Genomic DNA, 12,105 nt, shown 5'->3' with positions numbered 1-12,105 from the left:
ACAAATCAGTTAAACTACATTCCTTTTGAACTAGTGTTGTGTGCACTTTGGCCTTGGTTGTTCTATTACATTATGTTTTTGTTTTTTTTAAGGCAATGATGGAAAAAGTTGATGTGATGAGCAAGCTTTTGTGATTAAATCACAGAATCTTAGCAGGCAGAGATCAAATTCAGTGTCCCAAGTAAACTGGGACAAATACCAGTATACTGAGTTATGAACCTCAAGAATGTGCATATCTGTAACTAGAACAAAATACAATACATTTTTAACGCCCAAGATTTTTTGTTTATTTCTTAAATCCTACTTATTTATTTAACAGAGCATTAGTCAGCAAAACAAAGGCGAGCACGCTACTGAAGCGCCACATTAAAAGCCCTGAAAAGCGTTTTGACGGCCGCACCTGTTGGACTAACTGAATTATTGATGACCTCATTTCATACCATGAAAGCCTGATGTGGTTGTAAACATCTATCTAATCCTTTCTCCCTCTCGCTCTCCCTTTCTATCTCTCTCTTCCTGTCTCTCTTTTCTATGAGTATCTCTGAATATTTTCTAGCAATATCTCTCATTAATATGTAGTAAATACTCTTTTGAGCATGTTTTCATGTTTTCACCTCTCTCATGCCCTCTTTCTCTTTCCCTCCCTCTTTCTCTCTCTCACTACTATATTATTTTTCCTCTCTCTTCCTACCAAACTCTTTACATCTCTCTCTCTCTCTCTCTCTCTCTCTCTCTCTCTCTCTCTCTCTCTCTCTCTCTCTCTCTCTCTCTCTCTCTCTCTCTCTCTCTCTCTTGCTCTCCCTCGAATGTATCTCCTCTCTTATTTCCTCTCTATTCTGACCAATCCCTCTCTCTCTGTCTCTCTCTCTGTTTCTGTCTATCTCATTCACACTCTCTCCTTCTTTCTTTCTTTCTTTCTTTCTTTCTTTCTTTCTTTCTTTCTTTCTTTCTTTCTTTCTTTCTTTCTTTCTTTCTTTCTTTCTTTCTTTCTTTCTTTCTTTCTTTCTCTCCCATATAGTGCCCCATGCGCTCTCTATCCCGGTACTCCCCTATACAATAAAGAGGGGCTTGCCACTAAATAATTCATTGTGTTTCTGGATTTATATTTTCATACATCTCCTATCCTGCTGTGTACTGTTTATTTCATCAAGACCTGGCTCGGTGTTCAGCATTGTGTGTTTTAGCCCCAGTAGAAACAACCTAGGTTGTTTCTACTTTCCCACTCATCCTTGAATTCTATTTTTCCCGCTGTAATGTCTGCATGGGCCTAACTCGACCAGCGGCCATCTTGGTTCTAAATCCTTGCTGGGAGGGGGAAGACCTTGGACTCAAAGATGAATCTTCCCCATGGAAATCCATAAGCCATCAATTCTGGTTAGATCCATGGCCCATGTGAAAGACCTCCATGTGATACGGCCTGAGCCTCACCTGTACTGCAATAACTGAAGAGGGTATAGTGTATTTTGGGTACTGTTCCCCTACCAAAATGTCCTAGGTTCAATCCCCAAATGTCTTATGGTGGGGCCCCCTTGATGAAGACGCCCTAACCCTTTCCTGCTCCTTAATGACATGGATCTGAACTCACAGTAAGTCACTCTGGGTAAAAGCATCCGGGGATGACTCAAAAATAAACAGTGAAAGGTTCTTCTACCAGAGAGGCCTTGAAACACAGCCTTCCGATATTTCCATTCATTGAAACATCACCATGACTACCAGGGACTCCATCCCAGCTATAACATGGAGCACCAGTGGCCCTAGCATCTAGCATTGACCATGATACCTCTCATCTCAACCGCAACGACGACGGTGTGAAACCTCGGCTCCTCTGAGACGTCGGAGGACATGAAATTCCATTATTCATAGTTTATCGGCCGTACAACATTATGGCCATGAATTATGAATGCCCCTCCAGACGTAAAGGTTAATGTTCAGTAGAAAGCTGACTGTGTGTTTCCCGGGCTCCACAGGACTACACCCTCACCATGTACTTCCAGCAGTACTGGAGGGACAAGAGACTGGCCTACTCAGGGATCCCCCTCAACCTGACGCTGGACAACCGCGTGGCGGACCAGCTCTGGGTACCCGACACCTACTTCCTGAACGACAAGAAGTCCTTCGTGCACGGGGTCACGGTGAAGAACCGCATGATCCGGCTTCACCCCGACGGAACCGTCCTGTATGGTCTAAGGTTAGCCTTGGGTGGCCTTACCTTAGCATAACTTAGCCTACCTCAGCTGAGCCTTGTTCTCGGGGAGGGTTATTGTTACTTTACCTTATAATACCTTAGCTTACCTCACCTGAGTCCTGTTCTCCCGGGAGGGTTATGTTACTTTACCTTAGCATACCTTAGCTAACCTAAGCTGAGTCCTGTTCTCTGGAGAGTTATTGTTATCTTACCTTATCATACCTTAGCTTACCTTACCGGCTAAACCCTGTTCTCCGGAGACTTATTTTTACCTTACCTTATCATATCTTGGTACTGGTTGTCTTAGCCCAACTCTTGAGTTGTTACCTGACTACTGTACGTTCTGACAGTTATTTTTTATTTATTTTATTTTATTTTGTTTTCAGAATCACGACCACGGCGGCGTGTATGATGGACCTGCGACGCTACCCCCTAGACGAGCAGAACTGCACGTTGGAGATAGAGAGCTGTAAGTTGAAGTCACTATGGAGATATAGAGCTGGACGTTTAGTCACTATGGAGATAGAGAGCTGTAAGTCTTAGTCACTTTGGAGATAGAGAGCTGTACATTTAAGTCACTATGGAGATAGTGAACTGTATGCCTAAGTCACTATGGAGACAGAGAGTTATTTGTTAGAGAGCTGTAAGTTTAAGTCACTATAGAGATAGAGAGCTGTAAGTTTAAGTCACTATGGAGATAGAGAGCTGTAGGTTGAAGTCACTATGGAGATATAGAGCTGTAGGCTGAAGTCACTCTGAAGATAGAGAGCTGTAAATTGAAGTTACTCTGGAGACAGAGAGCTGTTTGTTTGAGTCACTCTGGAGAAAGAGAGCTGTAAGTTGAAACTCCTTCTGGGGATAGAGCGATAAACCTTTAACTCCCACAGTTTGTGCTTTGTGAAGAAATGTCACCCAGTGTTATTAACTTTAAAAAAAACCTGCTCAGAACACGACATCAAATGTTGTCAACGTACCAACAACCCAAAGACCATCTGTACGTTATCAAAACCCTGTGCAGTGTTGTCGGCTCAGTCACAGTGGGATCGGGTACCTCACTGCGTCCAATTAGAGCCGGCGTCGATAGGCATGTGTTTCCATAACGAGACTCGGAGACAAAGCGCAGTGCTCTGTGCTAATCACTCCGTCCCTCGTTGACATTTGGGACGTCCTTCCGCTGCGCTGTGTGAACCCAGCGAAGGTCACGCATCCCCTCCTGTGCGCTATCGTTCCCCGCGTACCGCAGCAATTACAGCCTCTCGCTTCGTTGTTGTTCCGCGCAGTGGAGACACACAAGGCTATTAGGGGTTCAAATGCCACTTCAGTATGCACACATTTACATTAATCATGAATCTGCTTTCAGCTCACTTACTCCACAGTGCTGTTCACTATATTTGTGCTAGTGAACCAGGAGTGACCTGATGTTTCTGCTTGTGTGTGTGCGTGTGTGTGTGTGTCTATGTTTGTATGGTATGTCTGTGTGTAATGTGTTGGTGTCTATATGTTTGTCAATGGGTGTGAGTGGCTGTATGTTGTGTGTGTGTGTGTGTGTGTGTGTGTGTGTGTGTGTGTGTGTGTGTGTGTGTGTGTGTGTGTGTGTGTGTGTGTGTGTGTGTGTGTGTGTGTGTGTGTGTGTGTGTGTGTGTGTGTGTGTGTGTATGTATGGTATGTGTGTGTTTGTGTATGTGTCTGTATGTATGTGACTATGTGTCAATATGTGTGTGTGTGTGTGTGTGTGTGTGTGTGTGTGTGTGTGTGTGTATGTGTCTAATGTATGTTGTGGTCTGTCTCTCCAGACGGCTACACCACGGACGACATCGAGTTCTACTGGAAGGGAGGAGACACGGCGGTAACTGGGGTGACCCGAATAGAGCTCCCCCAGTTCTCCATCGTGGACTACAAGCTGGTGTCCAGGAACGTGGTGTTCTCCACAGGTCAGTTCTCCATCGTGGACTACAAGCTGGTGTCCAGGAACGTGGTGTTCCCCACAGGTCAGCAGGGGTCGTGACCCCAGGGTCAGCGGGTCATCGACAACGGCGTTGTCAACCACCCGTCTTGACCAATGGGAGGGAGACGGGATCATTATGGATTAATGAGCGTGATGTCCTACGGCGGAACGCGCTTCTTTCTTTCTTTGTCTTTCTTTTCCTTCTTTTTTCACTCTTCCATCCTTTCTTTCTTTCTCTCTTTATTTTCTAACACTAATCACACATTGAGACATCCCCGTGGGGTTGTTTTGTGCGTATTTTCGGTTGACATTCTTGTTGCTCTGGAGGGTAAGCCGAGGTATCCATAACAATTGCCGTTGATAATTACTCGATCTAGCAGTAGAAGAAAATGCTATTTGTTGAGGTTAATAAACAAACGGTGTGTGTGTGCGTGTGTGTCCCAGGTGCTTACCCACGCCTCTCCCTGAGCTTTAAGCTGAAGAGGAACATCGGCTACTTCATCCTGCAAACCTACATGCCCTCCATCCTGATCACCATCCTGTCCTGGGTCTCCTTCTGGATCAACTATGACGCCTCGGCCGCCAGAGTGGCGTTAGGTACGTTAGGCAGGACATTCACGTCCATATAAATCCAGGACACTCACGTCCTTGTAAAACCAGGACATTCACGTCCTCATAAAACCAGGACAGTCATGTCCTCATAAAACCAGGACAGTCATGTCCTCATAAAACCAGGACAGTCCCGTCCTCATAAAACCAGGACAGTCCCGTCCTCATAAAACCAGGACAGTCACGTCCTCGTAAAGCCAGGACAGTCACGTCCACATAAACCAGGAAAGTTAGATCCTATAAACCAGGACAGATATGTCCCAATAAACCATGAAAGCTATGTCCCATAAACCATGCCATAAACGTCCCAATAAACCATGAAAGCTATATCCCATTAAGAAGGACATATACGTCCCCATAAACCAGGAATGCTATATCCCATAAACCAGGAAAGATATGTCCTCATAAACCAAGATAGAAATATCCTCATAATGTTATGTGGATCTCTCTGGATCTGGATGGGTGTTAACAAATGTGCTTACAAAGAAAATACACCAAAGTACATCTTAGAAAAGTACAAGTCGAGATTTTGCATATTCCTTTGCGGACACAAAAAACTTTAACTTGATGCACATTTGTAGCTCAATAACAAATTCATTATTTATTAAATCATTAAGAATGTTTGTTTCCACGCCACACTGTTCTTAGCTATGGACGGCCCTCTGGGACTTTTAATGCCACTGGAAACATAATTCCACAATAGCTATTACTTACTTACTATGTACAGTTATTGTTAATAATATTAGCATCTAAAGATTATTCAAATTAAGATGGGAAATAATGTAATTAATTTTTTTCCTGATATTGGGACTTGGACCATATTGGACCAACTCTCTGACCAATATGTTCATAGATTTGATGAACCATGAACCAACCGATCCGATGCAACAAAAACTTATCGCTGCTACGTGAAAAGAATCTTAAATATTCATACCATTCCATCTTATATCCATGCAGCATGGACATTTGACAAAAAGTGAAACCAAACCACAGGTTCACCAAGATTACAACTAAAACAGCCATTTATTCTGTGAAGACGAGGATTACAAGGTCTTTGGCAGCTACAGAACACGGGACAGACAAGCCGGCTGATATGGAAGAGTGTGCAAACTCAACACAACAGCCTTGCAGTAATGAAATCGACCTGGCACAATCGCCGTTATCAAGGATTTATCATGAATACGTGGACAGGATTGAAGCTCAGCAAGGTTGTTTTAAATCACTCAACGCCGTTTGGGCTGGTGACTTTCTTTAGGTTTTGGGGATATGGCAACTAACCATCACAAATAAAATGAGAATGATTCTTGACAGTTGCTAGCGAATACTGGTTTGAATCGAATTCAATGACAACCATTTCCTTTAAATCGGGCCATACTGGACTATCAGATTTGGTCCAATGACAACCATTTCTTGACATCTGGAAGTCAGTACTGGCTACAACTTAATTACATTATACAAATTTACTATCAGGGAACCCCTTATTATTTATTTAAAATAACTTTGATATTTTATAAATACAAGTGGTGGTTATTATTACCAATTTATGACTGAAATACTTATACTGCCTTTTTTTTTCCTTGGCAAATTTTAGTGGTCACTTATATGAGTCAGCACCTGCTCCTATCAGCTCACAGCTCTATGCAACTCTACACCATTAACCAATGAAATCACTGGATCTTGCCACAAACCTCAGAGGAAGGCAACACAGTGTTTATGCACCATGTGTGAAAACCTGCGGTACTGTCCATGAGAACGGTTTCGCATAGTTGCACTTTTCACAAATACTCAGGTAACAGATATAGCTAGTACATAAAGGAGAGAGAGAGAGAGGAGGGGGAGAGAGAGGGGACAAGGTGGGAGCTAGAGAGGAAGAGGTATAGGGGGGGAGTGAGAGAGAGCGTATCAAAGGAGAGAGAGGATAGAGAGAAACAGTGAGAGGAGGAGAGGGTTGGGTAGTAGGTAGAGAGAGAGAAAGAAATGGTAAGAGGGGTAGGAGAAACAGAAAGAGAGAGAGAGAGAGATCAAGTTAATGGGAGTAAAGAGAAAGAAGAAGAGGGAGAGAGATTTAGAGGCAGAGACAAAACGAGGAGAGAGGAGGATGGAGTTTATGAGAGTAGAGAGAGGTGGAGAAAGGGAGCACGAGAGGGGAACGAGAGAGATAAAGAGAAGAAAAACGATGGAGAACGATGGAGCTAGATGGAGAAACATAAATAAAGGGTGATATAAACAGAGAGGGAGAGCTATAGGCAGAGCGATAAAGATAGAGGAAGAGGGAGCGACGGAGAATCAAAGACAGATATACAGAGATGGATTAGGAGAGAGAGCGGGAGAGAGCGAGCGAGCGAGAGACAGTGACACAGAAAGGAACGCAGAGACGTACTAAGAGCGGACGAGGAACAAAGATTAAGAGAAACAGAGAGACGAAGAGAGGCACACGGAGAGAGAGAGGGGGACGGAGCGAGCGGTCCTCCACCGCAGGAGAGAGGGGGCGTTGGAGGTGATTTACCTGCTCTGATCCATCCTTCCCCATCCCTCTCCCCTGACGCCCGTGGATCAATGCAGTTACAACGCAATTACACCCTCAGCACAACAAATTCAATCAGGATGTTTGATTAGCTCCGGTAGGTGTTTCTCTCAGTCTGTTCCTGTTGGAGTCCTATACATATCACTAGCGCGTAAAACCCCTGAAACCCTCCTTTTCCTGTTGTGCGTTTCCAAACATCAGTCAATGGACCCTTATGTTGTGTAAATGGTTGAAACACCTGCATGGTTCTGGGGGTTTGGAGTGACAAGGCCCCTGGACACCGCCTGTTTTTGGAGAGACAGCTGGGACTCCTTCAATGTAACCTTTGAAATGTTATGCTATTTTGCTGATATGTGTGACTCTGAGGTTTGAAATGTTGTTCAACATATTTTTATGGTGGTCTTTATGAAATATCATTATTTTTGGGAAAAGGTGGCTGTGTATAAAGGTATTTAGCTCTAACTATGTTCGTTACAGTTGGGTTTAGGTTAGAAATGGTAGCGTTTAGGGGTTTGGTTAGAGATGGTTAAGTTGAGGTAATGTACTGTGGAGATGGTTAAGTTCGGGTATTAGGTTAGAGGTGTCTAAGTCTGTTGTGGGAAAGACTCTGGAGGGGAACGGTGCATTATGGGTAATCACTGCAGGAGACCCATGTCTCATTGCGGCCACTCAGGAGAACTCATGATCTTTGCTTTTTTCTCGAGCTCCACAGAAATCAATGCTGTGTTGGATACTACTGTACAGCCCCCACCACACACACACGCACACACACACGCACACACACACACACACACACACACACACACACACACACACACACACACACACACACACACACACACACACACACACACACACACACACACACACACACACACACACACACACACACACACACACACATAAACGACAACCTCACATACGCATGCAGTAATACAGACAGATAAACACACTTGCACTTATAAAGGCACTCATTTAGGCACATGCACACACGCATACACACACACACACACACACACACACACACACACACACACACACACACACACACACACACACACACACACACACACACATACACACACACACACATTCTTACACACATGCATAAAGACACCAACACTCACACAAATACACACTTGCACATATATACTGCTACATAGACACACGCACGCACACACAGTTGAATAGTGTGTTATATAAGCCGACACAGACAGAAATAAGCAGCTATGGTCTCCGACTGGATGTTTAAATATATATATATATATATATGTATCATATTATATAAATATAGAGACGGTTGTGATGCCGTTACCTAATGTTTATATCTTATCTTCATACCATTTGATTTGGGGGGTGTGTGTGTGTGTGTGTGTGTGTGTGTGTGTGTGTGTGTGTGTGTGTGTGTGTGTGTGTGTGTGTGTGTGTGTGTGTGTGTGTGTGTGTGTGTGTGTGTGTGTGTGTGTGTGTGTGTGTGTGTGGACCATATGGGCACCACTTCTTTTGGTTTCAGGCCTTTTTCCGTCCGTCCTCGGATAAAGGAGGCAACGCCTGCCAAGAGCTGTCATCTAGACATTTCTGAGGGCTCTCACTTTAAAATTAAACACGCAGAATGAACCAAACATCCCACCACTCCAGATCCCTGTCTCTGTGAGGCCAGCCGCAATGCATTAAGGACACACACAGGGTTTAATGGTGGTGGCCATCTTCGATCTTGGATCTGCTCACTGCAGAACGGCAGCTGGAAACGTATACGGGATTATGTTCTAGGAGGAGAGCCGTGGCGCACGCCGCCCATTGTTGCAAATTGAATTCCCCGACGGGGAACGTTCAATACAGACTCCTGGCTCTGTTATACCACATCAGTTGCTTTTTAATTAAACGTATAATTGAGGAGACAGACTTTTTTTTTTTGTTTAGCGCAGCAACACTCCGTAAGCATTTCCAATCTGCTTACCCGGAGGTCTGTGGGCCGAAGTCCATTCTCTGTTTCTCCCTCACACTCACGCTCAATAGCTGGTAAATAGTTGTTTAAAGGGCTCTCTCTCGCTCTCTCTTCCCATCTCCTCTCTCTCTCACCATCTCTTCTTTCTCTATCTTTCACTCCCCCTCACCCCTCTCGCTCTCTCCCAATCCCTTCTCTTTCTCACCTTCCCTTCTCTCTCCCCATCTCTCTCTCTATCTCTCTCTCTCTCTCTCACCATCTCTCCTCACTCTCTCTCACCATCTCCTCTCTATCTTTCTTTCACTCCCCCTCAGCCCTCTCTCTCTCACTCTCTCTCCCAATCTCTTCTCTCTCTCACCATCCCTTCTCTCTCTCTCTCTCTCTCTCTCTCTCTCTCTCTCTCTCTCTCTCTCTCTCTCTCTCTCTCTCTCTCTCTGGCTCTCTCTCCCCATCTCTTCTCTCTCTCACCATTCCTTCTCTCTCTCTCTCTCTCTCTCTCTCTCTCTCTCTCTCTCTCTCTCTCTCTCTCTCTCTCTCTCCCCCTTTCCTCGCTCCCTGAGAGAGACAAACAGCAACATCAACAGAATCACCCACCGCATCACAAGCGGTGGTCGGACTCCCCGTAACATCTCCTGCCACGGCCGCTAAGCTCCAGTAATGCACTCTTTGTTTCATTGTAATGTTTATTGATCCCGAGCTGCTTATTCCTGTTTGGCAAGCGATGCATCACACCGTGATTCAAGATCTGGGATCAACCTCGGTGGAGATATGCAAACAGATCTGTTGGCTATGTTTGGAGGCTTCTGAAAGCTTCTACACGTATATCTGTCGACCTTAAAATGCAGCCATTATGAATAGAACATCCTTGTTAGTAATTTAGAAAGTTACCTTTAAGAAGCATTATCCAATAAGATCCCTGTTTTGGGTCTGGGCGAGGTAATCTTCGTAATCTATTTGTGTATTTATTAAATTATAATAAGATCTATAATAAAAAGGATAATAACGATATCATTAAAATTGAAGAAAATTGCCTATAGGGCTTACAAGCCGATCTTTACTGCTCGGAAATGGCAATTCTCTTGCTGTGAATGCTTGGGCGTTAATGACTGAACACAAATTATAAATATTCTGTGAGTTCATCAGAAAAAATCGAAGCAGACGACGAGCCTGGTGGCCATTTTAATCTATGGAGTTTCTGTGCGATAAATCATAAAAAATACACCAAGGCCCGGTTATGTTTCAGTACAGCCCAGGCCCTCGCGGCCAACCATAGGCTATACGCCACAGAGTGACCTGGGTTGGATGTCAGAGCCTTGTAATAATAATAATAATGAATTTTATTGTGGGGCTGTGCCGCATGTCATTCCCTCTCTGTTTCAACACCCTGTTCTGTGTCTCTCCCCTCTGGAGGGGGGGACGTCTTATTCAGATTCAGTTCTTTATTAATCAAGGAGCAAAGTAACTGTCACTATTGCTCTGCTCAAGGTAGAACAAAAATAGAAAGATAGTAGTACAAATCACAATGCGGAAATGTGTTGAACCCTAAAACAAATCGGGACTAAACATGAAAAAAATGCATGAGGTGGATTTATTATTCTTGCGGCCTCATCCTTGGTTTGGTGTGTTTCTCTCCCAGGCATCACCACGGTACTCACCATGACCACCATCAACACCCACCTGAGGGAGACCCTGCCCAAGATCCCCTACGTCAAGGCCATCGACATGTACCTCATGGGTTGTTTCGTCTTCGTCTTCCTCGCCCTGCTGGAGTACGCCTTCGTCAACTACATCTTCTTTGGCCGCGGGCCCCAGATGCAGAAGAAGATGGCTGAGAAGGCCCAGAAGGCCAACAACGACCGGGAGAAGTTTGACGTGCCCAGGGTGAGAAAACGCGTCCTTCGCGTTGAAATGTATAGAAGGAGTCAGTGGGAGGCTCCTTGATTGGCTGATGGAGTCATTGCTGGATTGATGGATTTTACGCGTGTTGTATGTTTCAAGTCACTGAATAAGAAATGCATGTTGGCTTCCTTTATTCAAAGAGCTGGAGGTTCTTAGCTGATGTCTGTCTTCTCTCCTGCCTAGTCTGTTCTGGAAGGAGGGAATTGCAGGACTGCGTCCTTTAGACTGCGTGGGGTGAGTGTCCGTCGTCACCGGCAACCCCACGCCATCTCTGTACCTCGGTACTTCTGCTCAAAGTTGTTCCTTTCACACCTGAGAAAAAGGAATGCACTTGTTTGTGTTTGAACCTTTTTCGTTTTACCATATCAGATCACACATTGTTTTGGTCTTTTACCCCTCTTGGTTTTCGTTGTCTTGCTGTGTTTTTGTAAGAATTCTCTTCCTCTCATGCTTAACCTATGCTACTGTCTGTGTGTCTAACTGTTTAACTTCCAACAATTCTGAGGAAGTGTGGCCGAAAAACCTGCATGTTTTTTCTTGTGAGATCATTTGTGGTCCCCTCAAGGCAGGACATGTATGTTCTGAAAAGGCAGGAAAGATACATTCTTTTCCATAAGGCATAACTGATAGGTCTTTATAAGGCAGGGCAGATATGTCCCCATATTGTGGGACAGAAACACATACACACATGCACACATATGTAAGACAGGGAAAGTACAGTCCTCATAAAACTAGAAAGATTCAGTCTAATATTGTTCTTCACTACAATATTACAGTAGTGAAGAACTACTTCACTACTGACACTCTGGGGAGTGTCACTAACTAGGACACTCACTAACTAGGACACTCTGGGGAGTGGCCAGAGAGTGCCTCAGTAATATACATTGCCTGCCGCTATGCTGTGCTTATACCTAAATTGGAAAATCTAAAACTTGTTTATGAAGGTTAGGTTTGTGGAACGTCCGAAGGTAAATTACCTCTTCATGCTGAAGTTCCTG

The 12,105-nt window shown here is 44.4% G+C and overlaps 1 protein-coding gene across 1 annotated transcript in view; it reads left to right on the top strand.

The window, feature by feature from the left end:
* Positions 1-12,105, top strand: part of gabrb3 (gamma-aminobutyric acid type A receptor subunit beta3) — a 41,741-nt gene that overhangs the window by 26,981 nt on the left and 2,655 nt on the right. Inside the window, 5 exon segments of the mRNA XM_060066583.1 lie at positions 1,968-2,188; positions 2,572-2,654; positions 3,979-4,116; positions 4,575-4,727; positions 10,845-11,089. Of these exon segments, the coding sequence (XP_059922566.1) occupies positions 1,968-2,188; positions 2,572-2,654; positions 3,979-4,116; positions 4,575-4,727; positions 10,845-11,089 (840 nt within the window).

This window comes from Gadus macrocephalus, chromosome 12 (genome assembly GCF_031168955.1).
Source record: "Gadus macrocephalus chromosome 12, ASM3116895v1".
Lineage (NCBI taxonomy): Eukaryota > Metazoa > Chordata > Actinopteri > Gadiformes > Gadidae > Gadus > Gadus macrocephalus.
Note: the sequence above shows the minus strand (reverse complement) of the source record. Positions and strands in the feature narration are given on the sequence as shown.